Source organism: Coregonus lavaretus, assembly GCF_964263955.1.
Source record: "Coregonus lavaretus genome assembly, contig: HAP1_SCAFFOLD_1856, whole genome shotgun sequence".
NCBI lineage: Eukaryota > Metazoa > Chordata > Actinopteri > Salmoniformes > Salmonidae > Coregonus > Coregonus lavaretus.
The window spans coordinates 34,530-55,303 of record NW_028165249.1 but is presented as its reverse complement, the minus strand read 5'-3'; the positions used below and the strand labels follow the sequence as shown (position 1 = coordinate 55,303).

General features: G+C 44.9%; 1 protein-coding gene across 1 annotated transcript in view; it reads left to right on the top strand.

Moving 5' to 3' along the window:
* Positions 1-20,774, top strand: part of LOC311116069 (electrogenic sodium bicarbonate cotransporter 1-like) — a gene marked incomplete at both ends in the record, with an annotated part of 84,049 nt that overhangs the window by 29,111 nt on the left and 34,164 nt on the right. Inside the window, 4 exons of the mRNA XM_084191206.1 lie at positions 19,360-19,517; positions 19,607-19,694; positions 20,137-20,291; positions 20,367-20,480. Coding sequence (XP_084047332.1) covers positions 19,360-19,517; positions 19,607-19,694; positions 20,137-20,291; positions 20,367-20,480 — 515 coding nt within the window. The remainder of the gene's footprint in view (positions 1-19,359; positions 19,518-19,606; positions 19,695-20,136; positions 20,292-20,366; positions 20,481-20,774) is intronic.

Genomic DNA, 20,774 nt, shown 5'->3' with positions numbered 1-20,774 from the left:
AGATTAGTGTCTTCTATGTTCTGTCAGTGTATAGGTTCTATGTTCTGTCATTGTAGTGTGTTCTATGTTCTGTCAGTGTAGTGTTTTCTATGTTCTGTCATTGTAGTGTGTTCTATGCTCTGTTAGTGTAGTGTGTTCTATGTTCTGTCAGTGTAGAGGTTCTATGTTCTGTCATTGTAGTGTGTTCTATGTTCTGTCAGTGTAGTGTTTTCTATGTTCTGTCAGTGTAGTGTGTTCTATGTTCTGTCGATGTAGAGGTTCTATGTTCTGTCAGTGTAGAGGTTCTATGTTTTGTCAGTGTAGTGTGTTCTATGTTCTGTCAGTGTAGAGGTTCTATGTTCTGTCAGTGTAGTGTGATCTATGTTCTGTCAGTGTAGAGGTTATATGTTCTGTCAGTGTAGATGTTCTATGTTCTGTCAGTGTAGTGTGTTCTATTTTCTGTCAGTGTACAGGTTCTATGTTCTGTCAGTGTAGAGGTTCTCTGTTCTGTCAGTGTAGAGGTTCTATGTTCTGTCAGTGTAGAGGTTATCTGTTCTGTCAGTGTAGAGGTTATCTGTTCTGTCAGTGTAGAGGTTATCTGTTCTGTCAGTGTAGAGGTTATCTGTTCTGTCAGTGTAGAGGTTATCTGTTCTGTCAGTGTAGAGGTTATCTGTTCTGTCAGTGTAGAGGTTATCTGTTCTGTCAGTGTAGAGGTTATCTGTTCTGTCAGTGTAGAGGTTATCTGTTCTGTCAGTGTAGAGGTTATCTGTTCTGTCAGTGTAGAGGTTATCTGTTCTGTCAGTGTAGAGGTTATCTGTTCTGTCAGTGTAGAGGTTATCTGTTCTGTCAGTGTAGATGTTATCTGTTCTGTCAGTGTAGAGGTTATCTGTTCTGTCAGTGTAGAGGTTCTCTGTTCTGTCAGTGTAGAGGTTATCTGTTCTGTCAGTGTAGAGGTTATCTGTTCTGTCAGTGTAGAGGTTATCTGTTCTGTCAGTGTAGAGGTTATCTGTTCTGTCAGTGTAGAGGTTCTCTGTTCTGTCAGTGTAGAGGTTATCTGTTCTGTCAGTGTAGATGTTCTATGTTATTTCTCTTTTAGTGTGTTCTATGTTCTGTCAGTGTAGATGTTCTATGTTTTGTCTGTTTAGTGTGTTCTATGTTCTGTCAGTGTAGATGTTCTATATTCTGTCACTGTAGTGTGTTCTTTCAGTGTAGTTATGTTATGTTCTGTCATGGCCCACATCTGTCACCAGGAAGTGGCTTGTACTCCTGGGAACAGGGAATTGGGTTGGTGGCCTAACAGGCGTTGCTTTGTGACAGATTTGGTTTCAGAGGCAGATTGGAGAGCGGGGGGGGGTCATGTTTGGGATCTTTGCTGCTCCCTGGGGGATGACTTTGGGATGTGGGTCTCTGTCTGTCTGTCTGTCTGTCTGTCTGTCTGTCTGTCTGTCTGTCTGTCTGTCTGTCTGTCTGCCACAGCCTTAGACAAATAGGCAGTCCAAATTTGACTAGTTTTGGTTTTAGTTTGTCTTGCCCTGTTGACTAACAGCATTATTACATTGTCATTATCTTAATAGGGAGGGTGGATATGACCAGGAGTATTTTTATTTGACATATTTTTCTGTGACATATGAATTTTGGCCAGAGCATGTTTGACCAATATGCACTCTGACCAATTGGTTGACTTCACTTACATAGTTGGTTGTCTTTCTGTCCAATGGGTTTACTTCTGTTTTATAGTTGGTTGACTTTGTGACGTCTCCTTCTCATTGGCTGCTGTTCACGTCACAGTGTATTTCATTATGTATCTGAAAACGAAACTGTATTAGATGCACTTAGATTCACTGAATGTCTATTCTGAAGGTCTATTGGGTGAAATATAATGCACAGACAGCCTGAGAGGTGTTTTCTGATCTCAGATCATCTGATCTGACTAGATGTTAATGTCTGCTAGACAGTCTGAGAGGTGTTCTCTGATCTCAGATCATCTGATCTGACTAGATGTTAATGTCTGCTAGACAGTCTAAGAGGTGTTCTCTGATCTCAGATCATCTGATCTGACTAGATGTTAATGTCTGCTAGACAGTCTGAGAGGTGTTCTCTGATCTCAGATCATCTGATGTGACTAGATGTTAATGTCTGCTAGACAGTCTGAGAGGTGTTCTCTGATCTCAGATCATCTGATCTGACTAGATGTTAATGTCTGCTAGACAGTGTGAGAGGTGTTCTCTGATCTCAGATCATGTGATCTGACTAGATGTTAATGTCTGCTAGACAGTCTGAGAGGTGTTCTCTGATCTCAGATCATCTGATGTGACTAGATGTTAATGTCTGCTAGACAGTCTGAGAGGTGTTCTCTGATCTCAGATCATCTGATCTGACTAGATGTTAATGTCTGCTAGACAGTCTGAGAGGTGCACTAGTCTCCATGAGAGAGTTGATCTTGCGTTAGAGTCAGATGTTTGATTGTATATAACTGATTTAATTTAGTTGGACCCCAGGAAGAGTAGCTGCTGCCTTGGCAGGAACTAATGGGGATCCATAATAAACCCCAGGAAGAGTAGCTGCTGCCTTGGCAGGAACTAATGGGGATCCATAATAAACCCCAGGAAGAGTAGCTGCTGCCTTGGCAGGAACTAATGGGGATCCATAATAAACCCCAGGAAGAGTAGCTGCTGCCTTGGCAGGAACTAATGGGGATCCATAATAAACCCCAGGAAGAGTAGCTGCTGCCTTGGCAGGAACTAATGGGGATCCATAACAAATACAAATACACATGTGTACAGATCAGCTATAGGACAGGACATGTGAACAGATCAGCTATAGGACAGAAATGTGGACAGGTCAGCTATAGGTCAACGATGGGACAGGACATGTGGACAGGTCAGCTATAGGTCAACGATAGGACAGGACATGTGGACAGGTCAGCTATAGGTCAACGATAGGACAGGACATGTGGACAGGTCAACGATAGGACAGGACATGTGGACAGGTCAACTATAGGACATTACATGTGGACAGGTCAGCTATAGAGTTGGCCCTTAGTCTCACTGTTGATTAACTCTCTCACTGCTCCTTGACCTCACATTGACATATCCTTGACCTCACTTTCTCCTTACCCACACTGTCCTCCAGAGGTCCCTCCCTCTCTCAGGGATGAATGGAGGTCAGTTAGCAGTGTGTGATAGCAGACAGAAACAGTAGTGACTGCTGGAGGACAGTTAGCAGTGTGTGATAGCAGACAGAAACAGTAGTGACTGCTGGAGGACAGTTAGCAGTGTGTGATAGCAGACAGAAACAGTAGTGACTGCTGGAGGTCAGTTAGCAGTGTGTGATAGCAGACAGAAACAGTAGTGACTGCTGGAGGTCAGTTAGCAGTGTGTGATAGCAGACAGAAACAGTAGTGACTGCTGGAGGACAGTTAGCAGTGTGTGATAGCAGACAGAAACAGTAGTGACTGCTGGAGGACAGTTAGCAGTGTGTGATAGCAGACAGAAACAGTAGTGACTGCTGGAGGACAGTTAGCAGTGTGTGATAGCAGACAGAAACAGTAGTGACTGCTGGAGGACAGTTAGCAGTGTGTGATAGCAGACAGAAACAGTAGTGACTGCTGGAGGACAGTTAGCAGTGTGTGATAGCAGACAGAAACAGTAGTGACTGCTGGAGGTCAGTTAGCAGTGTGTGATAGCAGACAGAAACAGTAGTGACTGCTGGAGGACAGTTAGCAGTGTGTGATAGCAGACAGAAACAGTAGTGACTGCTGGAGGTCAGTTAGCAGTGTGTGATAGCAGACAGAAACAGTAGTGACTGCTGGAGGACAGGTTAGACAGTGTGTGATAGCAGACAGAAACAGTAGTGACTGCTGGAGGACAGTTAGCAGTGTGTGATAGCAGACAGAAACAGTAGTGACTGCTGGAGGACAGTTAGCAGTGTGTGATAGCAGACAGAAACAGTAGTGACTGCTGGAGGACAGTTAGCAGTGTGTGATAGCAGACAGAAACAGTAGTGACTGCTGGAGGGCAGTTAGCAGTGTGTGATAGCAGACAGAAACAGTAGTGACTGCTGGAGGACAGGTTAGACAGTGTGTGATAGCAGACAGAAACAGTAGTGACTGCTGGAGGGCAGTTAGCAGTGTGTGATAGCAGACAGAAACAGTAGTGACTGCTGGAGGTCAGTTAGCAGTGTGTGATAGCAGACAGAAACAGTAGTGACTGCTGGAGGACAGGTTAGACAGTGTGTGATAGCAGACAGAAACAGTAGTGACTGCTGGAGGTCAGTTAGCAGTGTGTGATAGCAGACAGAAACAGTAGTGACTGCTGGAGGTCAGTTAGCAGTGTGTGATAGCAGACAGAAACAGTAGTGACTGCTGGAGGTCAGTTAGCAGTGTGTGATAGCAGACAGAAACAGTAGTGACTGCTGGAGGACAGTTAGCAGTGTGTGATAGCAGACAGAAACAGTAGTGACTGCTGGAGGACAGTTAGCAGTGTGTGATAGCAGACAGAAACAGTAGTGACTGCTGGAGGGCAGTTAGCAGTGTGTGATAGCAGACAGAAACAGTAGTGACTGCTGGAGGACAGTTAGCAGTGTGTGATAGCAGACAGAAACAGTAGTGACTGCTGGAGGACAGGTTAGACAGTGTGTGATAGCAGACAGAAACAGTAGTGACTGCTGGAGGTCAGTTAGCAGTGTGTGATAGCAGACAGAAACAGTAGTGACTGCTGGAGGTCAGTTAGCAGTGTGTGATAGCAGACAGAAACAGTAGTGACTGCTGGAGGACAGTTAGCAGTGTGTGATAGCAGACAGAAACAGTAGTGACTGCTGGAGGACAGTTAGCAGTGTGTGATAGCAGACAGAAACAGTAGTGACTGCTGGAGGACAGTTAGCAGTGTGTGATAGCAGACAGAAACAGTAGTGACTGCTGGAGGTCAGTTAGCAGTGTGTGATAGCAGACAGAAACAGTAGTGACTGCTGGAGGACAGTTAGCAGTGTGTGATAGCAGACAGAAACAGTAGTGACTGCTGGAGGACAGTTAGCAGTGTGTGATAGCAGACAGAAACAGTAGTGACTGCTGGAGGACAGTTAGCAGTGTGTGATAGCAGACAGAAACAGTAGTGACTGCTGGAGGACAGTTAGCAGTGTGTGATAGCAGACAGAAACAGTAGTGACTGCTGGAGGACAGTTAGCAGTGTGTGATAGCAGACAGAAACAGTAGTGACTGCTGGAGGTCAGTTAGCAGTGTGTGATAGCAGACAGAAACAGTAGTGACTGCTGGAGGTCAGTTAGCAGTGTGTGATAGCAGACAGAAACAGTAGTGACTGCTGGAGGACAGTTAGCAGTGTGTGATAGCAGACAGAAACAGTAGTGACTGCTGGAGGACAGTTAGCAGTGTGTGATAGCAGACAGAAACAGTAGTGACTGCTGGAGGACAGTTAGCAGTGTGTGATAGCAGACAGAAACAGTAGTGACTGCTGGAGGACAGTTAGCAGTGTGTGATAGCAGACAGAAACAGTAGTGACTGCTGGAGGTCAGTTAGCAGTGTGTGATAGCAGACAGAAACAGTAGTGACTGCTGGAGGACAGGTTAGACAGTGTGTGATAGCAGACAGAAACAGTAGTGACTGCTGGAGGACAGGTTAGACAGTGTGTGATAGCAGACAGAAACAGTAGTGACTGCTGGAGGACAGTTAGCAGTGTGTGATAGCAGACAGAAACAGTAGTGACTGCTGGAGGACAGTTAGCAGTGTGTGATAGCAGACAGAAACAGTAGTGACTGCTGGAGGTCAGTTAGCAGTGTGTGATAGCAGACAGAAACAGTAGTGACTGCTGGAGGACAGTTAGCAGTGTGTGATAGCAGACAGAAACAGTAGTGACTGCTGGAGGACAGTTAGCAGTGTGTGATAGCAGACAGAAACAGTAGTGACTGCTGGAGGTCAGTTAGCAGTGTGTGATAGCAGACAGAAACAGTAGTGACTGCTGGAGGACAGTTAGCAGTGTGTGATAGCAGACAGAAACAGTAGTGACTGCTGGAGGTCAGTTAGCAGTGTGTGATAGCAGACAGAAACAGTAGTGACTGCTGGAGGTCAGTTAGCAGTGTGTGATAGCAGACAGAAACAGTAGTGACTGCTGGAGGTCAGTTAGCAGTGTGTGATAGCAGACAGAAACAGTAGTGACTGCTGGAGGTCAGTTAGCAGTGTGTGATAGCAGACAGAAACAGTAGTGACTGCTGGAGGACAGGTTAGACAGTGTGTGATAGCAGACAGAAACAGTAGTGACTGCTGGAGGTCAGTTAGCAGTGTGTGATAGCAGACAGAAACAGTAGTGACTGCTGGAGGGCAGTTAGCAGTGTGTGATAGCAGACAGAAACAGTAGTGACTGCTGGAGGTCAGTTAGCAGTGTGTGATAGCAGACAGAAACAGTAGTGACTGCTGGAGGTCAGTTAGCAGTGTGTGATAGCAGACAGAAACAGTAGTGACTGCTGGAGGTCAGTTAGCAGTGTGTGATAGCAGACAGAAACAGTAGTGACTGCTGGAGGTCAGTTAGCAGTGTGTGATAGCAGACAGAAACAGTAGTGACTGCTGGAGGACAGGTTAGACAGTGTGTGATAGCAGACAGAAACAGTAGTGACTGCTGGAGGACAGTTAGCAGTGTGTGATAGCAGACAGAAACAGTAGTGACTGCTGGAGGACAGTTAGCAGTGTGTGATAGCAGACAGAAACAGTAGTGACTGCTGGAGGACAGTTAGCAGTGTGTGATAGCAGACAGAAACAGTAGTGACTGCTGGAGGACAGTTAGCAGTGTGTGATAGCAGACAGAAACAGTAGTGACTGCTGGAGGACAGTTAGCAGTGTGTGATAGCAGACAGAAACAGTAGTGACTGCTGGAGGACAGGTTAGACAGTGTGTGATAGCAGACAGAAACAGTAGTGACTGCTGGAGGTCAGTTAGCAGTGTGTGATAGCAGACAGAAACAGTAGTGACTGCTGGAGGTCAGTTAGCAGTGTGTGATAGCAGACAGAAACAGTAGTGACTGCTGGAGGACAGTTAGCAGTGTGTGATAGCAGACAGAAACAGTAGTGACTGCTGGAGGACAGTTAGCAGTGTGTGATAGCAGACAGAAACAGTAGTGACTGCTGGAGGACAGTTAGCAGTGTGTGATAGCAGACAGAAACAGTAGTGACTGCTGGAGGACAGGTTAGACAGTGTGTGATAGCAGACAGAAACAGTAGTGACTGCTGGAGGACAGTTAGCAGTGTGTGATAGCAGACAGAAACAGTAGTGACTGCTGGAGGACAGTTAGCAGTGTGTGATAGCAGACAGAAACAGTAGTGACTGCTGGAGGACAGGTTAGACAGTGTGTGATAGCAGACAGAAACAGTAGTGACTGCTGGAGGACAGTTAGCAGTGTGTGATAGCAGACAGAAACAGTAGTGACTGCTGGAGGGCAGTTAGCAGTGTGTGATAGCAGACAGAAACAGTAGTGACTGCTGGAGGACAGTTAGCAGTGTGTGATAGCAGACAGAAACAGTAGTGACTGCTGGAGGGCAGTTAGCAGTGTGTGATAGCAGACAGAAACAGTAGTGACTGCTGGAGGTCAGTTAGCAGTGTGTGATAGCAGACAGAAACAGTAGTGACTGCTGGAGGTCAGTTAGCAGTGTGTGATAGCAGACAGAAACAGTAGTGACTGCTGGAGGTCAGTTAGCAGTGTGTGATAGCAGACAGAAACAGTAGTGACTGCTGGAGGACAGGTTAGACAGTGTGTGATAGCAGACAGAAACAGTAGTGACTGCTGGAGGTCAGTTAGCAGTGTGTGATAGCAGACAGAAACAGTAGTGACTGCTGGAGGTCAGTTAGCAGTGTGTGATAGCAGACAGAAACAGTAGTGACTGCTGGAGGACAGTTAGCAGTGTGTGATAGCAGACAGAAACAGTAGTGACTGCTGGAGGACAGGTTAGACAGTGTGTGATAGCAGACAGAAACAGTAGTGACTGCTGGAGGACAGTTAGCAGTGTGTGATAGCAGACAGAAACAGTAGTGACTGCTGGAGGACAGTTAGCAGTGTGTGATAGCAGACAGAAACAGTAGTGACTGCTGGAGGACAGGTTAGACAGTGTGTGATAGCAGACAGAAACAGTAGTGACTGCTGGAGGACAGTTAGCAGTGTGTGATAGCAGACAGAAACAGTAGTGACTGCTGGAGGGCAGTTAGCAGTGTGTGATAGCAGACAGAAACAGTAGTGACTGCTGGAGGACAGTTAGCAGTGTGTGATAGCAGACAGAAACAGTAGTGACTGCTGGAGGACAGGTTAGACAGTGTGTGATAGCAGACAGAAACAGTAGTGACTGCTGGAGGACAGTTAGCAGTGTGTGATAGCAGACAGAAACAGTAGTGACTGCTGGAGGACAGTTAGCAGTGTGTGATAGCAGACAGAAACAGTAGTGACTGCTGGAGGGCAGTTAGCAGTGTGTGATAGCAGACAGAAACAGTAGTGACTGCTGGAGGACAGGTTAGCAGTGTGTGATAGCAGACAGAAACAGTAGTGACTGCTGGAGGGCAGTTAGCAGTGTGTGATAGCAGACAGAAACAGTAGTGACTGCTGGAGGTCAGTTAGCAGTGTGTGATAGCAGACAGAAACAGTAGTGACTGCTGGAGGACAGTTAGCAGTGTGTGATAGCAGACAGAAACAGTAGTGACTGCTGGAGGTCAGTTAGCAGTGTGTGATAGCAGACAGAAACAGTAGTGACTGCTGGAGGGCAGTTAGCAGTGTGTGATAGCAGACAGAAACAGTAGTGACTGCTGGAGGACAGGTTAGACAGTGTGTGATAGCAGACAGAAACAGTAGTGACTGCTGGAGGTCAGTTAGCAGTGTGTGATAGCAGACAGAAACAGTAGTGACTGCTGGAGGACAGTTAGCAGTGTGTGATAGCAGACAGAAACAGTAGTGACTGCTGGAGGTCAGTTAGCAGTGTGTGATAGCAGACAGAAACAGTAGTGACTGCTGGAGGACAGTTAGCAGTGTGTGATAGCAGACAGAAACAGTAGTGACTGCTGGAGGTCAGTTAGCAGTGTGTGATAGCAGACAGAAACAGTAGTGACTGCTGGAGGTCAGTTAGCAGTGTGTGATAGCAGACAGAAACAGTAGTGACTGCTGGAGGACAGTTAGCAGTGTGTGATAGCAGACAGAAACAGTAGTGACTGCTGGAGGTCAGTTAGCAGTGTGTGATAGCAGACAGAAACAGTAGTGACTGCTGGAGGACAGTTAGCAGTGTGTGATAGCAGACAGAAACAGTAGTGACTGCTGGAGGTCAGTTAGCAGTGTGTGATAGCAGACAGAAACAGTAGTGACTGCTGGAGGACAGGTTAGACAGTGTGTGATAGCAGACAGAAACAGTAGTGACTGCTGGAGGACAGGTTAGACAGTGTCTGCAGATTAATCCTGTCATTTAGGAGATAAAGACACACGGAATGATCCAGATGTAGAAATTGAGAACTAATATTCTGTAATTTAATAATGCGGTCTGATGGGATAGAAAGTGGAATTTCAGATGTTGCTTACTGGACCTGATCTAGATTGTGTTACACCCAGATCAGATCAGACCAGTGATTTAATCAACTTTAATGCCTCAGCTTAATCACCCCCTGCAACCTGCTGCCAAGACTGAAGACAACATGACAGTCTGTGATTGGGGAGAGGGGTTAGAGTTAGAGGTGTGGTCATTCAGAAACATGCCAGAATGTCTCCTAGATTTGGAATCTCACTGAGTTAAGAGGCTCTCCTTGCGTCACAGTGTTTTTGTAATTAGTTGCCACAATGTTTTTCGCTAAACCAACTAAATTGCTTCCAGTTAATTGGGAACTGGCGATCAGATTCAGATTCGTAGTAATTTGGCAACAATTACTGTGGCAGAAGCTAAGAAAGACTAGAAAAAAAAAGACAAGAGAAGGATTCTAGCACTGCTTGAAATGTTCTACACGTGTTCTGCAGTTAACATGTTACATGTTAACATGTTACATGGTGATGTAGCACAGCTTCAAGTGTTAACATGTTACATGGTGATGTACCACAGCTTCAAGTGTTAACATGTTACATGGTGATGTACCACAGCTTCAAGTGTTAACATGTTACATGGTGATGTACCACAGCTTCAAGTGTTAACATGTTACATGGTGATGTAGCACAGCTTCAAGTGTTAACATGTTACATGGTGATGTACCACAGCTTCAATTGTTAACATGTTACATGGTTTTTCTCCAGGGTCGAAGGTTTATTACAGGGTCTGTTATGGGTACTCTATGATGCTTGCTTTATAAATTGCACGGATCGTTATCCAAGTGTACAGTCGTTTTTGGAAAGGAAATCACCGTAGCTTAAACAGTCAAGTATATGTGATAGCATTCATCAGGGTTTACATTAACATACCTGTATCTAGTGAATGCTCTGTAATTTAGTCTCAGACCAGGCAGTAGACCACCTAAAGCTTGAATAAGGATCCACTATTCAGGAGGATTCATTGTTGGACTTTTGTTAATACAGGGTAGGCCACTGTGTTAACTGATGGGTATTGTTAAAGGGTAGGCCACAGTGTTAACTGATGGGTATTGTTAAAGGGTAGGCCACTGTGTTAACTGATGGGTATTGTTAAAGGGTAGGCCACTGTGTTAACTGATGGGTATTGTTAAAGGGTAGGCCACTGTGTTAACTGATGGGTATTGTTAAAGGGTAGGCCACTGTGTTAACTGATGGGTATTGTTAAAGGGTAGGCCACAGTGTTAACAGATTAGTATTGTTAAAGGGTAGGCCACAGTGTTAACTGATGGGCATTGTTAAAGGGTAGGCCACTGTGTTAACTGATGCGTATTGTTAAAGGGTAGGCCACTGTGTTAACTGATGGGTATTGTTAAAGGGTAGGCCACTGTGTTAACTGATGGGTATTGTTAAAGGGTAGGCCACTGTGTTAACTGATGGGTATTGTTAAAGGGTAGGCCACAGTGTTAACTGATGGGTATTGTTAAAGGGTAGGCCACTGTGTTAACTGATGGGTATTTTTAAAGGGTAGGCCACAGTGTTAACTGATGGGTATTGTTAAAGGGTAGGCCACTGTGTTAACTGATGGGTATTGATAAAGGGTGGGCCACTGTGTTAACTGATGGGTATTGTTAAAGGGTAGGCCACTGTGTTAACTGATGGGTATTGTTAAAGGGTAGGCCACTGTGTTAACTGATGGGTATTGTTAAAGGGTAGGCCACAGTGTTAACAGATTAGTATTGTTAAAGGGTAGGCCACAGTGTTAACTGATGGGTATTGTTAAAGGGTAGGCCACAGTGTTAACTGATGGGTATTGTTAAAGGGTAGGCCACTGTGTTAACTGATGGGTATTGTTAAAGGGTAGGCCACTGTGTTAACTGATGGGTATTGTTAAAGGGTAGGCCACAGTGTTAACAGATTAGTATTGTTAAAGGGTAGGCCACAGTGTTAACTGATGGGTATTGTTAAAGGGTAGGCCACTGTGTTAACTGATGGGTATTGTTAAAGGGTAGGCCACTGTGTTAACTGATGGGTATTGTTAAAGGGTAGGCCACTGTGTTAACTGATGGGTATTGTTAAAGGGTAGGCCACTGTGTTAACTGCTGGGTATTGTTAAAGGGTAGGCCACTGTGTTAACTGATGGGTATTGTTAAAGGGTAGGCCACAGTGTTAACAGATTAGTATTGTTAAAGGGTAGGCCACTGTGTTAACTGATGGGTATTGTTAAAGGGTAGGCCACTGTGTTAACTGATGGGTATTGTTAAAGGGTAGGCCACAGTGTTAACAGATTAGTATTGTTAAAGGGTAGGCCACTGTGTTAACTGATGGGTATTGTTAAAGGGTAGGCCACAGTGTTAACTGATGGGTATTGTTAAAGGGTAGGCCACTGTGTTAACTGATGGGTATTGTTAAAGGGTAGGCCACTGTGTTAACTGATGGGTATTGTTAAAGGGTAGGCCACTGTGTTAACTGCTGGGTATTGTTAAAGGGTAGACCACTGTGTTAACTGATGGGTATTGTTAAAGGGTAGGCCACAGTGTTAACTGATGGGTATTGTTAAAGGGTAGGCCACTGTGTTAACTGACGGGTATTGTTAAAGGGTAGGCCACTGTGTTAACTGATGGGTATTGTTAAAGGGTAGGCCACTGTGTTAACTGCTGGGTATTGTTAAAGGGTAGGCCACTGTGTTAACTGATGGGTATTGTTAAAGGGTAGGCCACAGTGTTAACAGATTAGTATTGTTAAAGGGTAGGCCACTGTGTTAACTGATGGGTATTGTTAAAGGGTAGGCCACTGTGTTAACTGATGGGTATTGTTAAAGGGTAGGCCACAGTGTTAACAGATTAGTATTGTTAAAGGGTAGGCCACTGTGTTAACTGATGGGTATTGTTAAAGGGTAGGCCACTGTGTTAACTGATGGGTATTGTTAAAGGGTAGGCCACTGTGTTAACTGATGGGTATTGTTAAAGGGTAGGCCACAGTGTTAACTGATGGGTATTGTTAAAGGGTAGGCCACTGTGTTAACTGATGGGTATTGTTAAAGGGTAGGCCACAGTGTTAACTGATGGGTATTGTTAAAGGGTAGGCCACTGTGTTAACTGCTGGGTATTGTTAAAGGGTAGGCCACAGTGTTAACTGATGGGTATTGTTAAAGGGTAGGCCACTGTGTTAACTGATGGGTATTGTTAAAGGGTAGGCCACTGTGTTAACTGCTGGGTATTGTTAAAGGGTAGGCCACAGTGTTAACTGATGGGTATTGTTAAAGGGTAGGCCACTGTGTTAACTGATGGGTATTGTTAAAGGGTAGGCCACAGTGTTAACTGATGGGTATTGTTAAAGGGTAGGCCACTGTGTTAACTGCTGGGTATTGTTAAAGGGTAGGCCACAGTGTTAACTGATGGGTATTTTTAAAGGGTAGGCCACAGTGTTAACTGATGGGTATTGTTAAAGGGTAGGCCACAGTGTTAACTGATGGGTATTGTTAAAGGGTAGGCCACAGTGTTAACTGATGGGTATTGTTAAAGTGTAGGCCACTGTGTTAACTGATGGGTATTGTTAACAATAGAACTGCCATAGGCCAACTGCCACTGACGTTTGATTTTGTAAAAATCAGCCCCCCAAAAAAGCTATGTCCTGCTCCTTCCCTGACTTTTCCTAAATGTTTGTATTCCTGACTTAATCCGCCAAGACAATGTGCTGTAGGACGTTGGTACCCAGCCAAGACAATGTGCTGTAGGATGTTGGTACCCAGCCAAGACAATGTGCTGTAGGACGTTGGTACCCAGCCAAGACAATGTGCTGTAGGACGTTGGTACCCAGCCAAGACAATGTGCTGTAGGACGTTGGTACCCAGCCAAGACAATGTGCTGTAGGATGTTGGTACCCAGCCAAGACAATGTGCTGTAGGATGTTGGTACCCAGCCAAGACAATGTGCTGTAGGATGTTGGTACCCAGCCAAGACAATGTGCTGTAGGACGTTGGTACCCAGCCAAGACAATGTGCTGTAGGATGTTGGTACCCAGCCAAGACAATGTGCTGTAGGACGTTGGTACCCAGCCAAGACAATGTGCTGTAGGATGTTGGTACCCAGCCAAGACAATGTGCTGTAGGATGTTGGTACCCAGCCAAGACAATGTGCTGTAGGACGTTGGTACCCAGCCAGCCACTAATGAGTCTCTCTCTCCTCACTGAATGAATGACAAATGGATGATTTTTTTTACTTTAGTTGATTTAGTAAATATTTTCTTAACACTTATTTTTCTTAAAACTGCATTGTTGGTTAAGGGCTTTTAAGTAAGCATTTCACGGTAAGGTCTACACCTGTTGTATTCAGCGCATGTGACAAATACAATTTGATTTGATTTGATTTTACTCTATCCAGCAACGCAAACGATGGCAGCCCACTGAATAAATTACAAATTGATAATTGTGCAAGTTACTTCACAATCAAATTTAAATTAGGCCTAACCGAATGATGAGGGTGAAGAGGTTGATTTAACTTAGAACAACAATAGTGAAATGATGAGTTTGTGTTATGCCTATTTATCAGTGTTGGCGCTCATTTTAATCATTTGACCGCGCTCCTTGCAGGTTGATACCATTCACTTTCACGTTTTACTTTGTAAAAATAAGCTGTTATGGGTCTGATTTATTGACTATAACTCTATTACTAATCAAATGTATTGTGGGAAACGAAAACATGCTACATGTTGCAGTAGGCCTTTAGAATAATGCAAAACATATCCTTGACTGTCACGTTGTATAATGATTAGAAGACAGGCGCAGGAATACGTATTAGGGGATGTATTACTCCACCCAACACAAACACGTATATATACAGTGAGGGAAAAAAGGATTTGATCCCCTGCTGATTTTGTACGTTTGCCCACTGACAAAGAAATGATCAGTCTATAATTTTAATGGTAGGTTTATTTGAACAGTGAGAGACAGAATAACAACAACAAAATCCAGAAAAACGCATGTCAAAAATGTTATAAATTGATTTGCATTTTAATGAGGGAAATATGTATTTGACCCCCCTCTCAATCAGAAAGATTTCTGGCTCCCAGGTGTCTTTTATACAGGTAACGAGCTGAGATTAGGAGCACACTCTTAAAGGGAGTGCTCCTAATCTCAGTTTGTTACCTGTATAAAATACACCTGTCCACAGAAGCAATCAATCAATCAGATTCCAAACTCTCCACCATGGCCAAGACCAAAGAGCTCTCCAAGGATGTCAGGGACAAGATTGTAGACCTACACAAGGCTGGAATGGGCTACAAGACCATCGCCAAGCAGCTTGGTGAGAAGGTGACAACAGTTGGTGTGATTATTCGCAAATGGAAGAAACACAAAATAACTGTCAATCTCCCTCGGCCTGGGGCTCCATGCAAGTTCTCACCTCGTGGAGTTGCAATGTTCATGAGAACGGTGAGGAATCAGCCCAGAACTACACGGGAGGATCTTGTCTGAAAGGACTGAAATCCTGCAGCGCCCGCAAGGTCCCCCTGCTCAAGAAAGCACATATACAGGCCCGTCTGAAGTTTGCCAATGAACATCTGAATGATTCTGAGGAGAACTGGGTGAAAGTTTTGTGGTCAGATGAGACCAAAATCGAGCTCTTTGGCATCAACTCAACTCGCTGTGTTTGGAGGAGGAGGAATGCTGCCTATGACCCCAAGAACACCATCCCCACCGTCAAATATGAAGGTGGAAACATTATGCTTTGGGGGTGTTTTTCTGCAAAGGGGACAGGACAACTTCACCGCATCAAAGGGACGATGGACGGGGCCATGTACCGTCAAATCTTGGGTGAGAACCTCCTTCCCTCAGCCAGGGCATTGAAAATGGGTCGTGGATGGGTATTCCAGCATGACAATGACCCAAAACACACGGCCAAGGCAACAAAGGCCAAGGCAACAAAGAAGCACATTAATGTCCTGGAGTGGCCTAGCCAATCTCCAGACCTTAATCCCATAGAAAATCAGTGGAGGGAGCTGAAGGTTTGAGTTGCCAAACGTCAGCCTAGAAACCTTAATGACTTGGAGAAGATCTGCAAAGAGGAGTGGGACAAAATCCTTCCTGAGATGTGTGCAAACCTGGTGGCCAACTACAAGAAACGTCTGACCTCTGTAATTGCCAAAAAGGGTTTTGCCACCAAGTACTAAGTCATGTTTTGCAGAGGGGTCAAATAATTATTTCCCTCATTAAAATGCAAATCAATTTATAACATTTTTGGCATGCGTTTTTCTGGATTTCTTTGTTGTTATTCTGTCTCTCACTGTTCAAATAAACCTACCATTAAAATTATAGACTGATAATGTCTTTGTCAGTGGGCAAACGTACAAAATCAGCAGGGGATCAAATACTTTTTTTCCCTCACTGTACATACACAAGGGATGTAACCCAAACAAAGAGTGAGGTGTAACCTCTACACAATACACAGGACGAGACCCTTAAACCACCAGAGCACAATACACGGTACTCATGAGACCAACGGACAAGGGACATATATACACATACTAATCAGGGGGAATGGGAACCAGGTGTGGTAATAAGACAAGACAGTCCGGGGTTGGTGGTAATGAACCAGATCAGTGACGCCTAGAAGACCGGTGACATTGACGATATCCAAGTTGATGAGCGGGAAACAAACGATGCTAGTCAACTTGCACAGCCGGCCCATCGTAACTACCCTAAACTATACCAATTCTAATTTCAAATGTAATAAGAGTTAGCCTATAGACAAGATGAATTGACAATAATCTGATGAGTGACAATGTTAGGCCTATCAGTTGTCAAATTGTACATGAAGAGATGGGCGAATCTTGTAATTGACAGATGCAGGGAAAGGAGCATCGGTTTAACAAATCATCCTTCAGAGTCACATGCAGGTAAAACATTGTGATTTCTATATAGAATCTGAAAGAGCATATTCTGCCGTTTCTATGACACTTACCTTTGTCAAATAACTCTCAAAATTCCCTTTTTACCAAATTGCACTTTTTCCAAGAATAACCGTGCTTTCCATGCATTCAACACATGACCATTCACACAGCAACATTGCTCTGGTTACATCCATGCATTCAACACATGACCATTCACACAGCAACATTGCTCTGGCTACTATGCAAAAACTAGTAACATAATAAACGTAAAATTAAAATATGCTATTCTGTCGTCAATGGATGAATGGATGAATGGATGAATGGATGAATGGATGAATGGATGAATGGATGCCAGCAATCAGATAGAAACTGATAATGGTGCATGTGACTTCAGTTACATTTTGGGAAGCCGCCGATGTCCAAACCAAGTAATTGCTCAATGGCTTTCCATATCTGTGGAAAGATGACACCAGGCCAGCGGGTGAGCGACTGTCTGAGACTGTTGTTTTGAGACTCGTTGAGCCTTACATGGGCAAAGGCAGAAATGTGACCATGGGCAACTTCTTCACATTCTTTCCCTGTCAGACAAGTTGATTGCAAAGAAGACTAGCCTGCTAGGAACAGTGAACAAACAAAGGCGGGAGCTGCCCCATTCTGCGCAAAACAACATACCAGTAGAGCTGTACTCCACATCAGTGATGGAGAGTGGTAAAGCAACACTCACGGTGTACAGATGTAAAATAAATAAGAACGCTTCATCCTCAGCACCATGCATCCCACTGGATCTGGCATGTGAGCTTCGTGAGAACCACATGAACGCCAAGAAAGAGGCTACAGCTGCCAAGCAGGCCGCCAAGGCAGCAGGTCCTGCTCTCCCTCTTCCCCAAGCACCACAGCTCCCACTGGGGAAAAATAAGACACAATGTCAAGTGGGCTGGTTTCACAGGAAACAAGGCCCATGAAAACTGTGTGCAGTGCAACTGATTTCTTTGTGGGGCTTGCTCACACAAAGCCCCGAAGCTGTGTGCTGACTGTGGACCCCATAAAGAGAAGACTGAAGCTGTGTGCTGACTGTGGACCCCATAAAGAGAAGACTGAAGCTGTGTGCTGACTGTGGACCCCATAAAGAGAAGACTGAAGCTGTGTGCTGACTGTGGACACCATAAAGAGAAGACTGAAGCTGTGTGCTGACTGTGGACCCCATAAAGAGAAGAATGAAGTTGTGTGATGACTGTGGACCCCATAAAGAGAAGACTGAAGCTGTGTGCTGACTGTGGACACCATAAAGAGAAGACTGAAGCTGTGTGCTGACTGTGGACCCCAAGAATAAAGAGAAGACTGAAGCTGTGTGCTGACTGTGGACCCCAAGAATAAAGAGAAGACTGAAGCTGTGTGCTGACTGTGGACACCATAAAGAGAAGACTGAAGCTGTGTGCTGACTGTGGACACCATAAAGAGAAGACTGAAGCTGTGTGCTGACTGTGGACACCATAAAGAGAAGACTGAAGCTGTGTGCTGACTGTGGACACCATAAAGAGAAGACTGAAGCTGTGTGCTGACTGTGGACCCCATAAAGAGAAGACTGAAGCTGTGTGCTGACTGTGGACCCCATAAAGAGAAGACTGAAGCTGTGTGCTGACTGTGGACACCATAAAGAGAAGACTGAAGCTGTGTGCTGACTGTGGACCCCATAAAGAGAAGACTGAAGCTGTATGCTGACTGTGGACCCCATAAAGAGAAGACTGAAGCTGTATGCTGACTGTGGACCCCATAAAGAGAAGACTGAAGCTGTGTGATGACTGTGGACCCCATAAAGAGAAGACTGAAGCTGTGTGCTGACTGTGGACCCCATAAAGAGAAGACTGAAGCTGTGTGCTGACTGTGGACACCATAAAGAGAAGACTGAAGCTGTGTGCTGACTGTGGACACCATAAAGAGAAGACTGAAGCTGTGTGCTGACTGTGGACCCCATAAAGAGAAGACTGAAGCTGTATGCTGACTGTGGACCCCATAAAGAGAAGACTGAAGCTGTGTGCTGACTGTGGACACCATAAAGAGAAGACTGAAGCTGTGTGCTGACTGTGGACCCCATAAAGAGAAGACTGAAGCTGTGTGCTGACTGTGGACCCCATAAAGAGAAGACTGAAGCTGTGTGCTGACTGTGGACCCCATAAAGAGAAGACTGAAGCTGTGTGCTGACTGTGGACCCCATAAAGAGAAGACTGAAGCTGTGTGCTGACTGTGGACCCCATAAAGAGAAGACTGAAGCTGTGTGCTGACTGTGGACACCATAAAGAGAAGACTGAAGCTGTGTGCTGACTGTGGACCCCATAAAGAGAAGACTGAAGCTGTGTGCTGACTGTGGACCCCATAAAGAGAAGACTGAAGCTGTGTGCTGACTGTGGACCCCATAAAGAGAAGACTGAAGCTGTGTGATGACTGTGGACACCATAAAGAGAAGACTGAAGCTGTGTGCTGACTGTGGACCCCATAAAGAGAAGACTGAAGCTGTGTGATGACTGTGGACACCATAAAGAGAAGACTGAAGCTGTGTGCTGACTGTGGACACCATAAAGAGAAGACTGAAGCTGTGTGCTGACTGTGGACACCATAAAGAGAAGACTGAAGCTGTGTGCTGACTGTGGACCCAAAGCATAAAGAGAAGATTAAATTGATTCATGTGTAAAGGCATGGGTATAAGGGCTCAATACAGTGTCTGATACAATCAACAAATGACTGTTTTTATATCTTGTCATAAATATATTTCCACAAATATTAGAGAACAGGTTCCATGCTGGGTGGTACATCTTCCCCAGGCCTGCTAGGAACAGGAGGGCTGGCTTCTGCTGATCATCCTGGTTTGGTATTTGGCTGGAATGGGATTTAATGATCCGGGGTCCCAGCTAATGTTGAACTCCCTCCCTGGGTTTCTGTTAGCTGGGCTGAAGGTGTCCTCTGTTATTATCTGTTTCAGCTGAAGAACAAGTTCATGAAGAAGCTTCCCCCAGACGCAGAGGCGTCCAACGTTCTCGTTGGAGAGGTGGACTTCCTGGACGCCCCCTTCGTGGCATTTGTCCGTCTACAGCAGGCTGTGATGCTGGGAGCCCTCACCGAAGTCCCCGTCCCCACCAGGTTAATATATAAATATATATTTTTAAATGTAAACTAGAGTTGTTGCGGTTTGACATCATAGTGTAATTTCTCTGGTCTTTCCTCCTCAGATTCCTTTTCATCCTTTTAGGACCCAAAGGAAAAGCCAAGTCCTATCATGAGATAGGAAGAGCTATCGCCACCCTCATGTCAGATGAGGTAAGCAGAGCAAGGTTTCAGAGCAAGGTATCAGCTATGATGTCAGATGAGGTAAGCAGCACAGAGCAAGGTGTCAGCTAAAGACATATCTGAGTCCTTACTGAATACTATGCTGCCTGTATAAGTCAGTCAGATGAATGCTGTACAGGTATATGCAGTCTACTAGTTGAACATTCACATTCAGTCCCTTTCCAAGCCAGCTGAGATGTACTTGTTCACAACTGCTTTGTTTTTCCCAGCTTTTTCTAACTAACTGAGAACTCACTGAGACCCCCTACAGGACAATAACTGCCAGCTCTAACTTCGTATTTAATTTAATCAGTAGACAATTTGAACAATAACTTTCTACTTTACAAGAGACAAAACAAACTACGTAAATTTGTCAATAAAAAGCCAAATCAAATCCAAGTGTTGTTGAACTGACCGACTTTGTCTTGTGCAGGTGTTCCATGACATAGCGTACAAGGCGAAGGACAGAGAGGATCTGCTGGCTGGCATCGATGAGTTTCTGGATGAGGTGATCGTTCTACCCCCGGGGGAATGGGACCCGGCCATCAGGATAGAACCGCCCAAGTCTGTACCCTCTGCTGACAAGAGGTTAGCATCTATCTGCTGACATCATATGCTGTTTTATAGTCTCTATACTATAGTCCTCTATATTGTGCTTCTCAGGAAGAACATGTATGCAGGAGGCGACAGCGGCCATATGAACGGAGACACGCCCCATGATGGGGGAGGGGGGGGAGGGGGGCACGCAGTGGGAGACGAGCTCAAGAAGACAGGCAGGTGAGTCAACTAATAAAACACTGTACTGATGAAGGCCATTGATGAAGGCTGATGAAGGCCATTGATGAAGGCTGAAACATCAAGCTTTTAATAGTTGCTTGAATAAAATAATATTTTTTTTAAGGTGAGTGAGCGTTACGCCTTATCCTTTTCAAAAAACAGGTAGTTACACCTCGACTCCTGTTTCTTGAGCGCCCAAAAACTTTCTTTCTAAAACCAATAAAACTGAACCTCTGATCAACCAATGAAACACTTCAGAACCTCTGGAGTCTCAGGATAGGTAAGTGAGTCAGG